The following is an 18,198-nucleotide window of genomic DNA, read 5'->3' as shown; positions in this document are numbered from 1 at the left end:
CACCTACACCCAGATAAAGAACCATGGGAACTGAGTGTGAACCACAACATTGCATTCTCACTCTCTCTGTTGTTGTTTGCTTGCATTTTATTTTCTTTTAATTTTTTTTTCTTCCTTCTTGAGCTGATTTTTCTTGTGCAGCAAGATAACTATAAATATGTATACATATATCAGATTTAACATATATTTTAACATATTTAACATGTATTGGACTACCTACCAGGTAGTGGGAGAGGTAGAGGGAGTGGAGGGAAGGAGGGGAAAATTTGGAACAAAAGGTTTTGCAAGCACCCTTGATCTTTCCCTGACAGTTTAGGATTGTTTAATTAGTATATGAAGACCAAAGTCCCTCTGTCATTAATCAATGGTACTCTCTTTTTACACTCAGCTTGAGTAGGGCTGATTGAGTATCTGGTTCTTCCTCTTTATAAAGAGTTAAGGAAAGAGGGGAAAATCTGCACTCTATTTTATTTTTATTGTAAGGCCCCCTTTTTGGTCTAATTTCTGGACCACACACTCACTTCCCCTTCTGGGGCTATTCTGGTAATGAATGTATACTGAATAATCTGCTTGCTTCCCTTATTTTTGCCTCTACAATTCTTGCTCTTCCTCATAGGAATTATCCTTAACAAGCTAGACTTTTGACATTATGTCAGGATGTCTTAGCTTATAAACCCTAGGCAAAGAATCTAAAACTCCCTTACCTCCACAAGATTCCTTTTAGGATGAGTGTAAAGAAAGGGGCTCAGAATATGGACCCAGATTCCCAAGGGGAAGGACTCCCCACTTCTCTAACAATACCTGGACTAGAATATTCTACTCTCCTTCCTCTCACTTCATCAGCAAAGTCAGTAGGGGCAAAAACACCCTCACTCTTTTAATGGGAAAGTTAGGCAGCTTTTGAGGGTTAATATCCTTTTGTAACAAATTGTCTTCATCAGACACATGTGATTCTATAATTAAGGCAGCTAGGTGGTACATGGAATGGGGCACCAAGTTGGGAATGAGGAAGAACTGGGTTCAAATTTGATTACATATATTAGCTGTGTGACCCTGGTCAAGTCACTTCATTTCTGTTGCCTTAGTTTCCTGAGCTGTAAAATGAGGATCATAATAGTACTTATCTCACAGGATTGTTGTGAGGATCAAATAAGTTATAAAGTGCTTAGCAAAGTATATGGAATATAAGTATTGTTGTTATTGCTACTGCTTGTCCTTAGCTCTTGAAGGGGATCACAGCATCAGCAAAGTGATACTATGATATGCAAGTTAATTGAATTGAAGTGAGGTTTGGCTGTGCAAGGTCACCTACTTTATTTTGCTTCTGGAGCTATCTGGGTCCAGTGGCAAGATATAGATTATGATGACTGGAGATGGCTCCAGATGAAGTGGAAAATCCTGGCCTTTTTAAACTAAGATCTTTTTTTTTTTTTTTAACCAGGTCTCACTTTGACAAAGAAAACTGCTAATTCAGTGAGAAAAGTTGGTAAGAAAGAAATGAAGCAAAGAATGCCTCATTTTTAACCTAGTCAAAAAAAGATAACCTGGGAGGGGAAGACCCTCAGGATTTTTGGCCAAAACAGAAACAATTTCTATTTACCTTCACTGTAGGGCAATGTGGGTCCAAGTGGGACTTGGCTTAGGCTCTTTTGTTTGTCAATTTATGAGAACCAGAGTAATTTGTCTCTAAAGCTTGATCCCTAACAAAGAAATCTAGCCTGTGAACTCCAAGATATCTTGGGAGGTTTAAGAACAAAATTTATATTCCTTTGGGCAGAGCCCCCATGGGAAGAGAAATGGAAGAAGAGAAAGAAAAAAAAAAAAGGAAGTTGTGTTACCTGAGTGGAGCAACTCCAACTCACAAAGGTTGTTGTTTGGCCTTTGTTCTTTTTTTTTTTTTAATTTAATTTTTATTTTATTTTATAATTATAAATTTTTTTTTTTACAGTACATATGCATGGGTAATTTTTTACAACATTATCCCTTGCACTTACTTCTATTCAGATTTTTTCCCTTCCTCCCCCAGCCCCCTCCCCCAGATGGCAGGCAGTCTTATACATGTTAATTATATTACAGTATATTCTATTGTGTAGAACCGAATTTCTTGTTGCACAGGAAGAATTGGATTCAGAAGGTAAAAATAACAGTTTACACTCATTTCCCAGTGTTCCTTTTCTGGATGTAGCTGATTCTGTCCATCATTAATCAATTGGAATTGGATTAGCTCTTCTCTATGTTGAAGATATCCACTTCCATCAGCATACATCCTTGTACAGTATCATTGTTGAAGTGTATAATGATCTTCTGGTTCTGCTCGTTTCACTTAGCATCAGTTGATGTAAGTCTCTCCAAGCCTCTCTGTATTTCTCCTGTTGGTCATTTCTTACAGAACAATGATATTCCATAACATTCATATACCATAATTTACCCAACCATTCTCCAATTGATGGACATCCATTCATCTTCCAGCTTCTAGCCATTATAAAGAGGGCTGCCACAAACATTTTGGCACATACAGATCCCTTTCTCTTCTTTAGTATTTCCTTGGGATATAAGCCCAGTAGTAGTATGGCTGAGTCAAAGGGTATGCACATTTTGATAACTTTTTGGGCATAATTCCAGATTGCTCTCCAGAATGGTTGGATTCTTTCACAACTCCACCAACAATGCATCAGTGCCCCAGTTTTCCCACATCCCCTCCAACATTCATCCTTATTTGTTCCTGTCATCTTAGCCAATCTGACAGGTGTGTAATGATATCTCAGAGTTGTCTTAATTTGCGTTTCTCTGATCAATAGTGATTTGGAACACTCTTTCATATGAGCGGAAATAGTTTTAATTTCATCATCTGAAAATTGTCTGTTCATATCCTTTGACCATTTATCAATTGGAGAATGGCTTGATTTCTTATAAATTAAAGTCAATTCTCTGTATATTTTGGAGATTAGGCCTTTATCAGAACCTTTAACTGTAAAAATGTTTTCCCAATTTGTTACTTCCCTTCTAATCTTGTTTGCATTAGTTTTGTTTGTGTAGAAACTTTTTAATTTGGCATAATCAAAATTTTCTATTTTGTGATCAATAATGGTCTCTAGTTCTCCCTTGGACACTAACTCCTTCCTCCTCCACAAGTCTGAGAGGTAAACCATCCCATGTTCCTCCAATTTATTTATGATTTCGTTCTTTATGCCTAAATCTTGGACCCATTTTGATCTAATCTTAGTATGGGATGTTAAATGTGGGTCCATGCCTAGTTTCTGCCATACTAATTTCCAGTTTTCCCAGCAGTTTTTGTCAAATAATGAATTCTTATCCCAAAATTTGGGATCTTTGGGTTTGTCAAACACTAGATTGCTATTTTTATTCACTATCTTGCCCTGTTTACATAACCTATGCCACTGATCAACTAGTCTATTTCTTAGCCAATACCAAATGGTTTTGGTGACTGTTGCTTTATAATATAGTTCTAGATCAGGTACAGCTAGACCACCTTCACTTAATTTTTTTTCATTACTTCCCTTGAAATTCTCCACCTTTTGTTGTTCCATATGAATTCTGTTGTTATTTTTTCTAGGTTATTTAAATAGTTTCTTGGAAGTCTGATTGGTATAGCACTAAATAAACAGATTAGTTTAGGGAGTATTGTCATCTTGATTATATTCGCTCGGCCTATCCAAGAGCACTGAATGTCTTTCCAATTATTTAAATCTGACTTTATTTTTGTGGCAAGTGTTTTGTAATTTTGCTCATATAATTCCTGATTCTCCTTTGGTAGATAAATTCCCAAATATTTTATACTATCGACCGTTATTTTGAATGGAATTTCTCTTTGTATCTCTTGCTGTTGGATTGTGTTGTTAATGTATAAAAATGCTGAGGATTTATGTGGATTTATTTTGTATCCTGCAACTTTGCTAAAGTTCTGAATTATTTCTAATAGCTTTTTAGCAGAGTCTTTGGGGTTCTCTAAGTATACCATCATGTCATCTGTGAAAAGTGAAAATTTGATTTCCTCATTTCCTACTCTAATTCCTTGAATCTCTTTCTCGGCTCTTATTGCCGAGGCTAGAGTTTCTAGTACTATATTGAAAAGTAATGGTGATAGTGGGCAACCTTGTTTCACTCCTGATCTTATAGGGAAAGGTTCTAGTTTATCGCCATTACATATGATGTTTACTGAAGGTTTTAAATATATGCTCCTTATTATTTTAAGGAATAGTCCATTTATTCCTATGCTCTCAAGCGTTTTTAGTAGGAATGGATGTTGGATTTTATCAAATGCTTTTTCTGCATCTATTGAGATGATCATATGGTTTTTATCAATTTGATTATTAATATGGTCAATTATACTAATAGTTTTCCTAATATTAAACCAGCCCTGCATTCCTGGTATAAATCCCACTTGGTCATAGTGTATTATCCTGGGGATGATTTTCTGAAGTCTATTTGCTAATATCTTATTTAAGATTTTAGCATCAATATTCATTAAGGAAATTGGTCTATAGTTTTCTTTCTCAGTTTTCGATCTACCTGGTTTAGGTATCAGTACCATGTCTGTGTCATAGAAGGAATTTGGTAGGACTCCTTCAATCCCTATTTTTTCAAATAGTTTACATAGCATTGGAGTTAGTTGTTCTTTAAATGTTTGGTAGAATTCACATGTAAATCCATCTGGTCCTGGGGACTTTTTTCTTAGGAAGTTGGTTAATAGCTTGGTCTATTTCTTTTTCTGAGATGGGATTATTTAGACTACTTACTTCTTCCTCTGTTAATCTGGGTAAGCTATATTTTTGAAGGTATTCTTCCATTTCATTTAAGTTATCGAATTTATCGGCATAAAGTTGAGCAAAGTAGCTCCTAACTATTGTTCTAATTTCCTCTTCATTAGTGGTGAGTTCTCCCTTTTCATTTTCAACACTAACAATTTGCTTTTTCTCTTTCCTTTTTTTAATCAGGTTTACTAAGGGTTTGTCTATTTTGTTGGGTTTTTCATAGAACCAACTCTTAGTTTTATTAATTAATTCAATCGTTTTTTTAATTTCAATTTTATTAATCTCAGCTTTTATTTTTTGAATTTCAAGTTTTGTGTTTGTCTGGGGGTTTTTAATTTGTTCCTTTTCTAGCAATTTTAGTTGTAAGCCCAATTCGTTGACCCTCTTTTTCTCTATTTTATTCAAGTAGGCCTCTAGAGATATAAAACTTCCCCTCATTACTGCTTTGGCTGTATCCCACACATTTTGGTATGATGTTTCATTATTGTCATTTTCTTGGGTGAAGTTATTAATTATGTCTATGATTTGCTGTTTTACCCGATCATTCTTTAGTATAAGATTATTTAGTTTCCAATTATTTTTTGGTCTATTTTCCCCTGGCTTTTTGTTAAATGTAATTTTGATTGCATTGTGGTCTGAAAAGGATGCATTTTCTATTTCTGCCTTACTGCATTTGATTTTGAGGTTTTTATGCCCTAGTATATGATCAATTTTTGTATAGGTTCCATGAACTGCTGAGAAGAAAGTTTATTCCTTTCTGTCTCCATTTAGCTTTCGCCAAAGATCTATCATATCAAACTTTTCTAATATTCTATTTACCTCTTTGACTTCTTTCTTATTTATTTTGTGGTTTGATTTATCTAATTCTGGAATGCAAGGTTGAGATCTCCCACTATTATAGTTTTGCTATCTATTTCCTCTTGCAGCTCTCTTAATTTCTCTTTTAAGAATTTAGATGCTGCACCAGTTGGTGCATATATGTTTAATATTGATACTGCTTCATTATTGATGCTGCCCTTTAGCAGGATATAATGCCCTTCCTTATCTCTTTTAATTAGATCAATTTTTGTTTTTGCTTGATCTGAGATGAGGATGGCTACTCCTGCTTTTTTGGTTTTGCCTGAAGCATAATAGATTCTGCTCCACCCTTTTACTTTTAGTTTGAATGTCTCACCCTGTTTCAGGTGTGTTTCCTGTAAACAACATCTAGTAGGATTCTGACTTTTAATCCAGTCTGCTAACTGCTTCCTCTTTATGAGGCAGTTTGCCCCTTTCACATTTATGGTTAGAAGGACTAATTCTATATTGCTTGCCATCCTATTAACCCCTGCTTATGCTTTTCCCCTTTCCTTCCCTTTTACCCTCCTATTCAGTATTAAACTGGTGAACACCACTTGCTTTTCACAGCCCTCCCTTTTTAGGATCCCTCCCCCACCTTAAAGATCCTCCCCTTATTTTACCCCTTTTCCTCGAAATTTCTGTATTCCCTTCCCCTTAGCTTACTCCTTCCCTTTCACTTTTCAATGAAGTGGAAGAAGTTTCACCATAAATCGAATATGTCTATTGATACACACTATGTTCATCTCCCTCCTTTCTTTCTCTCAGATATAATAGGTTACTTTTGCCTCTTCATGAGATGTAATACCATCACTTTACACTTTTTTATGATATAATTTCCTTTCCACCTCTAGTTTCTAAGACAAATTGTACATATGTTCTTTACATATTTTTTTGGCAGAAGTATAGTTCTCAAGATTTCTTTTTACCTTTTTAGAAATCTCTTGAGTTCTGTATTTGAAGATCAAACCTTTTATGTAGGTCTGGTTTTTTCATCAAAAATAGATGGAATTCATTTATTTCATTAAATGTCCATCTTCTTCCCTGGAAAACGATGCTCATTCTTGCTAGGTATGTTATTCTTGGCTGCATACCAAGTTCCTTAGCCTTTCAGAATATCATGTTCCAGGCCCTTCGTTCTTTTAATGTGGACGCTGCTAGATCCTGGGTTATCCTTATTGTGGATCCTCCATATCTGAATTGATTTTTTCTAGCAGCTTCCAATATCTTTTCCTTTGTCTGATGGTTCTTGAACTTGGCCACTATATTTCTTGGCGTTTTGATTTTAGGGTCCCTTTCAGTAGGTGATCAATGAATTTTTTCAATGTCTATTTTACCCTCTGTTTCCAAAACGTCTGGGCAGTTCTCTTTGATAATTTCCTCGAAAATGGTATCCAAGCTCTTTTTTTCCTCACATTTTTCAGGGAGTCTGATTATTCTCAAATTGTCTCTCCTGGATCTGTTTTCCAGGTCTGTTGTCTTTCTAGTAAGGTACTTGACATTCTTTTCAATTGTTTCATTTCTCTGGTTTTGCTTGACTACCTCTTGGTTTCTCCTTGAGTCATTCATTTCTACTTGTTCCAGTCTAATTTTCAATGATGTATTTTCTTCACTCACTTTCTTTATAACTTTTTGTAATTGTCCAATTGAGTTTTTATCTTCTATGGAATTTTTTTCCATTTTATCCATTTTATTTTTTAGAGAGCTGTTTTCTTTTTCCAGTTCACTAATCCTGTTTTCCTTGGAGTTGTTTACCTTTTCCAGCTCACTAATCTTGTTTCTCAATGATTTGGTTTCTTTATCCACTCTGTCTTTGAATGTATGGGATGATTTCTCCAGGCTCTTTTGCCAAGCTTCCCTTTCCTTTTCCCATTTCTCTAGCAGCTCTTTTTTGAGAGCCTTTTTGATTTCCTCTATGAGATTCTTTTGTATTGAGGAGCAGCTCATATCCCTCTTAGGGGATTCATCTGGGGACAGTCTGTTTTTAGTCTCCTCAGTGTTTGAAGTCTGCTCTCTCTCCATACAAAAGCTGTCAATGGTTAGAGCCCTTTTGAACTTTTTGTTCATTTTGTCAGAGTAGGAATCAAAGAAAACAACTGACAAGAGAAACAATTGGTCTGTTTTGCGGGGGATGGGGCTGGATGGTGTTAATGGGCTTCCTCTACAGACTGGGGGTAGGGCAACACAGAGCCACTAAGAGAACAGCAATGACTGTACTGAGTCTGGGCTCTGAGGCTCTGAGAATGCACTGAGTCAGTCCAGGTGGGGGTTGGGGGTGGCCGGGTTCTGAGAGACGCTGGCTTTCTGGGGTTTTAATCTTCACCTCCGGTGTTTACACCCTCTCTGCTGCTCCTGGCTTGCTGCCAAGACAGAGTACCCACTCTGGGGAAAAAGTCTTTTTGCAGAAACGGCAGAGATCGTACCCCTCTCCCTCTGGTCTAAGCTGTGTGAGCTGCCTGTCTAGCTCTGGCTTGCCTGCCCTCAGTCTGTGCCCAGTCTGATTGACCCTCCCCCGAGCCAACACAGACCTTTTCTGGCGACTTTCAAGGATGTCTTCTCTTGGTGATTATTTGTGGATTTCTTTCTGGGTCAAGCATTAAGTTTGAGGCTTGTCATGAAGTAAGTTCTGAGAGAAAACAAGGAGCTCAAGCAGCTGTCTGCCTCCACACTGCCATCTTGGCCGGAAGTCTGGCCTTTGTTCTTAAAGAAGACCATGACATCAGGAAGTGATACCATGATATGGAAATGCAAGTGAATTGGATTTTAGTAAGGGGTTGTACAAAGTCATCAGCCTCAATTTCTTCTCAGAAGCCATCTGGGTCTCAGGGCAAGAGATATATCAGGACAACTAGTAGTCATATAATACATATTCATTCTCTTCCCCTATCCTTTCAAAATTGTCTTTGTTAAGACTGTTGGAAGTTTAATTCAGAGACTGGTTAAAAGTAAATAATGAACTAAGTCAAGGAACTAGTAAACAATGATTTAAAAAAAAAAAAAAGGTTGGAATAACCATTCTAATGGAATCAGACTGTTGGGACAAGTAAATAAGTGTTCATTATTGGGGCTTTATTTTTTCTGTCTGAATGAAGAAAAACAAAGGTATAGTCTTTATCAAAAGGTTGGAATAAGCCTTTATCTTTCTCCTTCATGACTAAATGTAGGGAGAAATTTTTAAATTGGTGAAGAATAACAGCTAAAAGCTGCCAATGGTAGAATACAAAGATGACTTCTGTTTGAATCTTCAGTAGATTTATAGAATTTTGTACAAATAAACAGCATTACTCAACTTTCATTTTAAAAACTCAAATAATTGTATACTTACAGTTGTTCTGGTGTTGAAAATAGAATAAGTGTTGGCATTCGTTCTATACCTATAGGAAAAAAGTACCAAATATTAACATTTATGTTAATTTTCTCACAAAATGTCAATACTTGATTTAGTAAATATTAGAGAGCTGCCTGTGATCAAAAAGTTAAATATCTTTCCTATTAGAAGTAGTATTGAACTTCTAAAGTCCATCAGTCTTTGCATTACTCACTTTCATACAAAATTACCACAGTAAAAATTATGTTGGCCTATTTATTAAGGTAACACCGAGAGATAGACTAAAACCCAAGGATAATCTAAAGACTGAAAATTTCTGGCTTGTTTGAATAAGGTATGTCAGAGGATGAGCTTTGCTCAGCAAACATTTGGTCAAGTCTGGGCCAGGAAATAACCCTTAATTCAGTACAAGCTATGGATTTTGTCTATAACAAAAGATGACTATTTCCTATTCTCCCCTTCCCCTAACCAGTCAAACATGGAATAAGCACTTTGCAAATGCTTAACTTAATGTTGTTGATTGATTGACTAATTGATTAGCAGGACCTGGTTTGGGCAATTTTCCATTCAGCAAATATAACACAAAAAATAATATCAGGATTCAACTATCTGATCTATCACTGTAACAATGGAGTGGCACCTGGATTTAGAGGAGCAGAAGAAATCCCAGCCCACCATCAATCCTTAAGATAAAAATACATTGCAATAATTTCAAGCAGCTTCTCAGAAATAATTACAAGAGTGAATGAAAGAAATGGAGAGGTACAAATTAGAGGATTAAGAGAAATAGGCAAAAACCTCTAGTAAAAAAGTAGAAAATCTTACCCAAATAACCAATATTCTGAAAAACAGTGGGATAAAAAGAACTCAAAAGGTCAAACACCAGCAGGGAAAGGGAAGGAGAGTAAGTGCTGTGTAAATGCTTATATGTGCCAGGCACTAAGGACTTTAGAAATAATATTTCATTTGATCCTCTAACAATCTTGTGAGATGGATGTATGATTATTTCCATTTTATAGTTGAGGAAAATGAAGCAGAGTGATTTAGAATTAATTTGAGGTTGGATTTGAATTCATATATTCCTGACTCCAGACCAAGCATTCTATATATTGCACCACCTGACTCAGCTACAAGAATCTTGTTCAGGTTCAAATTTGGGATAAAATGAAACAGTTGCAAATCATTGTGATGTTCACTAAAAAAAAGTGTGCTTTTATCCCTCTTTGGCTGATGATATGGTATATATTTAGAGAACCCCCAGAGATTCTACTAAAAAGCTATTAGAAATAATTCACACCTTTATCAAAATTGCAGGATACAAAATAAATCCACATAAGTCATCAGCATTCTTATATATCACCAACAAAATTCAACAGTTAAGAGTTACAAAGAGAAATTCCATTTAAACTAACTACTGATAGTATAAAATATTTAGGAATCTATCTGCCAAGGGAAAATCAGAAACTATATGAGCAAAACTACAAAACACTTTCCACACAAATTAAGTCTGATCTAACCAATTGGAAAAATATTAAATGCTCTTGGATAGAGTGAGCAAATATAATAACCTAAACTAATCTATTTATTTAGCACTATACCAGACTCCCAAAAAACTATTTGAATGACCTAGAAAAAAATAACAACAAAGTTCATATGGAAAAACAAATAGTCAATAATTTCAAGGGAATTAATGAAAAAAAATCAAATGAAGGTGGCTTAGCTGTACTAGATCTAAAATTATATTATAAACAGTGGTTACCAAAACTATTTGGTATTGGCTAAGAAATAGACTAGTTGAAGGAGATCATTATACACTTCAACAATGATACTGTATGAGGATGTATTCTGATGGAAGTGGATATCTTCAACATAGAAAAGAGCTAATCCAATTCCAATTGATCAGTGATGGACAGAATCAACTACACCCAGAAAACGAACACTGGGAAATGAGTATAAACTGTTAGCATTTTTTGTTTTTCTCCCCAGATTATTTTTACCTTCCAAATACAATTCTTCCTTTGTGACAACAACAACAACAAAATTTGGTTCTGCACATATATATTATACCTAGGATATACTATAAGATATTTAATATGTATGGGAATGCCTGCCATCTAGGGGAGGGAGTGGAGGGAAGGAGGGGAAAAATTTGGAACAGAAGGGAGTACAAGGGATAATGTTGTGAAAAAAAATTACCTATGCATATGTACTGTCCAAAAAAAGTTATAATTATAAAATTAATTTTTAAAAATTGAAATAAAAAAAGAAATAGACTAGTTGATCAGTGGAATAGGTTAGGTTCAAAGGACAAAACAGTCAATAACTTTAATAATCTAATGTTTGACAAACCCAAAGACCCCAGCTTTTGGGATAAGAACTCAATGTTTGACAAAAATTGCTGGGAAAATTGGAAATTAGTATGGCAGAAACTAGGCATTGACCCACACTTAACACTGTACACCAAGAAAAGATCAAAATGGGTTCATGATAGAGGCATAAAGAATGAGATTATAAATAAATTAAGAGGAACATAGGATAGTTTACCTCTCAGATCTGTGGAAGAGGAAGGAATTTATGACCAAAGAAGAACTAGAGATTATTATTTATAACAAAACAGAAAATTTTGATTAGATCAAATGGAAAAGTTTTTGTACAAACAAAACTAATGCAGATAAGATTAGAAGAGAAGCAATAAACTGGGAAAACATTTTTACAGTCAAAGGTTCTGATAAAGGCTTCATTTCCAAAATATATAGAGAATTGACTCTAATTTATAAGAAACCAAGCCATTCTCCAATTGATAGATGGTCAAAGGATATGAACAGACAATTCTAAGATGAAGAAATTGAAACTATTTCTAGCCATATGAAAAGATGCTCCAAGTCATTATTAATCAGAGAAATTCAAATTAATACAACTCTAAGATACCACTACACACCTGTCAGATTGGCTAGAATGACAGGGAAAAATAATGCAGAATGTTGGAGGGGATGTGGGAAAACAGGGACACTGATAATTGTTGGCGGAATTGTGAATACATCTAGCCATTCTGGAGAATGATTTGGAACTATGCTCAAAAAGTTACCAAACTGTGCATACCCTTTGATCCAGCAGTGTTACTACAGGGCTTATATCCCAAAGAGATCTTAAAGAAGGGAAAAGGACCTGTATGTGAATATTTGTGGCAGCCCTCTTTGTAGTGGCCAGAAACTGGAAATTGAGTGGATGCCCATCAATTGGAGAATAGCTGAATAAGTTGTGGTATATGAATATTATGGAATATTATTGTTCTGTAAGAAATGACCAACAGGATGATTTCAGAAAGGCCTGGAGAGAATTGCATGAACTGATGCCGAGTGAAATGAGCAACAACAATACTATATGATAATCAATTCTGATGGACGTGGCTATCTTCAACAATGAGATGAACCAGAGCAGTTCCAATAGGTCAGTAATGAATTGAACCCGCTACATCCAGCAAAAGAACTCTGGGAAATGACTATGAACCACTACATAGAATTCCCAATACCCCTATTTTTGTCCACCTGCATTTTTGATTTCCTTCACAGGCTAATTGTACACTATTTCAAAGTCTGAATTCTTTTTGTACAGCAAAATAAGTAGACATGTATACATATATTGTATTTAATTTATACTTTAACATATGTAATATGTATTGGTCAACCTGCCCTCTGGAAGAATGGGAGGGGGGAAGGAGAGGAAAAATTGGAACAAAATTACCCATGGATATATCTTATAAAAAGCTATTTTAAAAAAAGAATCTGAAAAAAAAAGTGTGCTTTGACTTAACAAAACAAGGATATAGAATAAGTATGCTGAGGCCTTTAGCTTCTATACACATAGTCTCTTTCATCTCAGTATGGAAACAATCTGATCAGCAGGGCACAGTATGATGACTTGAATGATCTTCAAATATCCATTAACCCAGAGAGTCTCTGACTACTATGTGGAGTGGGGGATATTGGAAAGAAATGTCTTCTTTCCTTAGATGACCAATAAGTTGTATCAAGTAAGGCTAAGGTTAAACAAATTCCAAGAAAAGCTTTGTCATTTTTAAGGGAAAAGTAATCTGAGAGTAGGGAAAACCTAGCAGATATCACAAGAATAAAAAGTTTTAGAAAGCAATAAACTGAAAAATTAGAGCCCTTGAGTTTTTTATTATTAAAAAATGATCTTGAAAACAAGATGAGGAAACAATTCAAGAAATAATGGACCCAGAAAACCATAAGCAACTAAATAAATAAACAACAACAACAAAATCTCTCTAGTTAAGATATTTCAAAGTAACAAATGAAAACTGTCTAGAAATATTTTAAAAAGTGAACAAAAAGGGGGCAGCTAGGTGGCGCAGTGGATAGACCACCAGTCCTGAATTCAGGAGGACCCAGTTCAAATCTAGTCTTAGACACTTAACACTTCCTAGCTGTGTGACTCTGGACAAGTCACTTAACCCCAGCCTCAGAAAAAGGAAAAAAAAAAGTAAAGTTTTAGAGAATGTCTCAGAGAATCCCATGATTCCTGAGGGTCTTCCAGTCCTACAACAATCTTTTCATCTGCCAGGGATTCCAATGATCCTTGAGGGTTTTGAAGTCCTGGATCAGTCTCATTAACAATTTTTGATGTCCATGAGTCAATTGCCATAACTGCCATGCTCTTTCAGTGGTAGGCAAAATCGGTGATGGAACCACCTGATGTTTCTTGGGTCTTCTCCTTTGTTTCAAGGGTCTGCTCCATCTCTGATGCACAAGGTTAATACGGCTTGTTGGCACCCATCTGATCCTTCTCCATCTGTAGAGATACAAGCAAATCCTCTCCCCCAAGCAGTTAACCTATCTGGTCCCTTCCATTCACCACTTTCTGGATGTCTCTACATCATACTGGACTCTGCCCTTCTGGTGGGTTATAAAACTTGTCAGCTGGAGCCAATACATCTTTGTCAAAAATCAAGAAGTTTGAGTTTTGTTGATATAAAATCCTGACTATCTCCAAGTTCACTGAATGTCCTTTTGGTTTTTCAGTCAATATTATAGATAATTACATAAGGTCTTTTGGCTTCTAATAAATCCTGTACAATTTTAATTGTAGCTTCAGCATTTTAAGTTTTTTTTTTCTTGTTCCTTGCGAAATTTTCTCTTCGATTTGAGGGTTTCAAAATTTAATAATATTTCTATGTGTTTTCTATAAAGGATCACTTTGAGATGGTGATGAGTGGACTTTTTTTCTCTTTCTATTTTCCCATCAAGTTCTATCATTCCAGGACAATTTTCTTGGATTGTTTCTTGCATTATTGTTTCAAGCTTCTTTTTTTTTTTAATCACAACTTTCAGGCAGTCAATTATTCTTATATTTTCTCTTCTTGATTTGTTCTCCAGATCTGCTATTTTTCTCTTAAGATGTTTCATATTCTGTTCTATTTTTCCTTATTTATAATGTTTTGTTATTTCTTGGTGTCATAGCTTCATTGACTTCCCCTTGCCCAATTCTGATTTTCAAAGTTATTTTCATTATCACTAATTTTCATTAATTTTCATATATTTTATTCATTTCTGCCTCCTTTTCTAGTTCACTAACTTTTTTTCCATAATCATCTTGCTTTCTTTTATAGTTTTTATTATTTTTAGTTTTTACTTAATGTCTCTCATTTTATTCTTAAATACTTTTTTGAGTTCTTCTATAAATTCTCTCTGGGTGAGGAGTCCATTTCACATTTCTCTTTTAGGATGAAGAAGCTCTTTTCATTTCATTGTTCTCCTCTGAAGATGAATCCTGATCTTCTCTGTTCCCTAGTTTCTAAGATGGAGTTCTTCTTTGCTAGTTAATTTTTAAAATAAGAGGTATTATTATAAGCACCTCAAATCATGGGGTGGAGATATGGTGTGCTTAAGCTTCACTTAAGCTCTCCCCTCTAACCTAGAATCCCAAACCAAGAGCTCTACCCCTTAGCAAGTGCCTGCAGCCAGCAACCTATCTGCCCTTCTGGTTCCTTTTTACCCAAAACCAAGTCCCGAAGCACAGTGGGCCTGATGTTCCTAATCAATCAAAATTTACTCAGTCCTACTGGACTCAGACTTTGATTCTACACATTGTCCAGGAGGTGAAAAGTTTCTGTGGTTTCCCCACTTGGTTGTTTCTTTGGAGTTACCCTGGAAGTGTCTGCACTTTAGATTGGTTAATGGAGTCTTCAGATTTTCTTGAGTTGTACCTGGAGGACCTTTGTCCTGCCCCAAATCTTCTCAATTTTTTACTAATCTATGTTTTCACAAGGTGCAAATTTGTTCCATTTGTAGGGAAACTATGGAGAGCTTGAAATTTACTAACCTACTATGCTATGCCATCTTCCTAAAATCCTCCCTTCATCATAGGGGATCCAAGAAAAGCCTGGACAGTAAATCATACAAATAGCTAAAAGAAATTTGCATGTAACCTATATATGATATTTAAAGGTACTATAAATAATTGAACAATATAGCTAATATATATGTACCAAATGCCATGTTGATTGTTCAAAGAAAAGCTAATGAAATTTTAGGGAGAATCAGATAGCAAAATGTAGAGGGCTGAAAACTTTGGAAACGGTGTGCTTGAATCAGACAACCAAGCACTTAAGGCTAATTACCTATTCCATATGAGACAATAACTCTATTAGCATATGTTTGGATAAATGGCTCTTCTCACAATTGATGCTGGCTCAATGTTTGGTATTAAGATAATCATAGGTAAGGATTAGAGGGTATGGTGAGACAGGCATTTCTTTCTGCAGGACAAGGAGGAGAGAAGTTGGTGGCAAGCCTTGTGGCAGTTTCCCTGCTTCTTTAACTTATCCCCCTAAAAACCAAGGATTTTTACTTATCCTGACTCTGGCTGACCCTGAAGCCTCAAGGGAGCTAGCCTGGACTTTACATTTTGGCACCCAACATGTGAATCAAGGACCCTAATTTCACTGAACAAGTCCCTGGGACCAGGAAATAGTTGAGTATTTTAATAGACAAACAGGGAACTTACTTTGTTAAGAGCTAAACTAATAAATCTCATTTTCTAGCTGAAATGGGGCAGATATTAGGAAAGATTCTCCCCCAACTCTAACCCCGAATCCAACCCCACCCCGAAGGAGATCTAAAGGAAGCATACTCAGACTAATAAAGAGGCAAGGTTTGATTGTAACTTGGAAGCAGATTGATGGACTTGTGGATACATTAGAATGCATGTTCCCTTAGTTCTTCAAGGAAGAAGAAATAGAGGCAGATAACTGGAAACTAGTAGGAGATCAACTATGTGAATATTATAATGATAAAGGTCCTAATTCAATTTCTAAGGAAACATTCTATATGTGCAATTTAATACAATTGGCCTTAAAGAATCCCACAAGTTCTAGAAAAAAGAAAAGTTTTAAGAACAGCCAGATGAGGAAGTGTGAGGAGAAAGAGGAAGAGAAGGGAGAAATGAATGGAAATCTCACCAGAGGGCATAAGACATAAGTGAACTTGAATCCTCAAGGACAGGCAATAGTAGAGAGGAGAAAAAGAGACATTAAGACACTCCTCCAAAAAACAAAAAAGGGGGAGCCACAGGTAACCCTAGAGGACTTTTAAATTCAGCTCTTTATACTATTAATTTCTTGATTTTTGACAAAAATACACTGGTTCTGGCAGACAGGTTTTATAACCCACCAGAAAGCAGTGTCCACTATCTTTAGATAATTGCCAGGGGATGTGGACAGATCCAGAAAGTGGTGAACGAAAGGGACCAGATAGGTTAACTGCTTGGGGGAGAGGGTTTGCTTGTATCTCTAGAGATCGAGAAGGAATCAGATACAGGTGCCAACGAGCTGTATTTGCCTCGTCCATCGGAGAGAGACGAAGCAGACCCTTGAAACGAAGGAGAAAACCTAAGAAACATTGGGTGGTTCCATTGCTGATTGTGCCCACCACTGAAAGAGCATGGCAGTTATGGCAATTGACTCATGGACATCAAAAACTGTTAATGAGACTGATCCAGGACTTCAAAACCCTCAAGGATCATTAGAATCCCTGGCAGATGAAAAGATTGTTGTAGGACTTGAAAACCCTCAGGAATCATTGGATTCTCTGAGATGTAAGACTGTTGCAAGATTTCAATATCTGCAGGAATGATTGGATTCCCTAACACATAAAAAGACTGTTGCAGGACTTCAAAAACTTGCAGGGATCATTGGATTCGCTGACACATGAAGTAATGGACAATAGATTGGTTTTGGATTATCTCTTGGTTACTGAAGGAGGCATGTGTGTGATTGTTATTTACATACCCTCCTTCTAGGACTTCTAGAAATCTTTTACAATAGCATGTGGATTCATATTGTTTGTTACATCATTACTTGCATGTACAATTCAAGGTTTGTTACACCACATTGAACATGTACCAGCTGTGGGGAGAGTCATCATTAATAGCCTGTGCTTTATTGCTATGTGCTTGTGTAATACCTCCCATGCTGATGGGTTTGCATTTATCTGTTTCTAATAAGACCCTTCAGCCCAGAAACCCACTAACAATATCTGGCTTGACTCCCCACTTCCCTTTGGTGTTTTTCATCTCTCCCTGAGAAGTCAGGGAGGGTGTGATCATCTCCTTTTTAGTGCTTTCATCTCCCTTCCTGAGAAGTCAGGGAGGTATGATCACATCCTTTTTGGTGTTTTCACCCCCTTTCCTGAGAAGTCAGGGAAGGTGTGCTCACCTCCTTTTTAGTGTTCTCACCTCCTGAAAAGTCAGGGATGGTGTGACCACCTGTGTCCTAAAAAAAAAAAAAAAAAAAAAAAAAAAAAAAAAAAGGAGATGTAGAGGGCTGAAAACTTTGAAAAAAAAGTGTGCTTGAATTAGATAACCAAGACTAATTGCCTATCCCATATGAGGCAATGATTATTAACATATGTTTGGATAAATGGCTCTTCTCAATGGCTCAATGTTTGGTATTAAGATAATCATAGGTAGGGGCAGCTAGGTGGCGCAGTGGATAGAGTACCAGCCCTGAAGTCAGGAGGACCCAAGTTCAAATTTGGTCTCAGACACTTAACACTTCCTAGCTGTGTGACCCTGGGCAAGTCACTTAACTCTGCCTCAGCAAAAAAAAAAAAATCATAGGCAAGGATTGTGTTAGGTTCTTACTAAGTGCTAATGAGATAATGAGATATTAGGTTTTTACTAAGTGCTAAGTCGGTACTTAACAATTCTCTAGTTCCAGCCTTTACTGGGAGTTTTACTTGTGAA

General features: G+C 36.1%; 1 protein-coding gene across 1 annotated transcript in view; it reads right to left on the bottom strand.

Annotated features, from left to right (window-relative positions):
- LOC141539577 (cation channel sperm-associated auxiliary subunit epsilon-like) overlaps window positions 1-18,198 on the bottom strand; it is a 195,247-nt gene that overhangs the window by 169,112 nt on the left and 7,937 nt on the right. Inside the window, 1 exon segment of the mRNA XM_074262549.1 lies at window positions 8,935-8,983. Coding sequence (XP_074118650.1) covers window positions 8,935-8,983 — 49 coding nt within the window.

Source organism: Sminthopsis crassicaudata, chromosome 4, assembly GCF_048593235.1.
Source record: "Sminthopsis crassicaudata isolate SCR6 chromosome 4, ASM4859323v1, whole genome shotgun sequence".
Classification (NCBI taxonomy): Eukaryota; Metazoa; Chordata; class Mammalia; order Dasyuromorphia; family Dasyuridae; genus Sminthopsis; species Sminthopsis crassicaudata.
The sequence above is the reverse complement of the archived record's forward strand: the minus strand, read 5'-3'. Positions and strand labels throughout refer to the sequence as shown.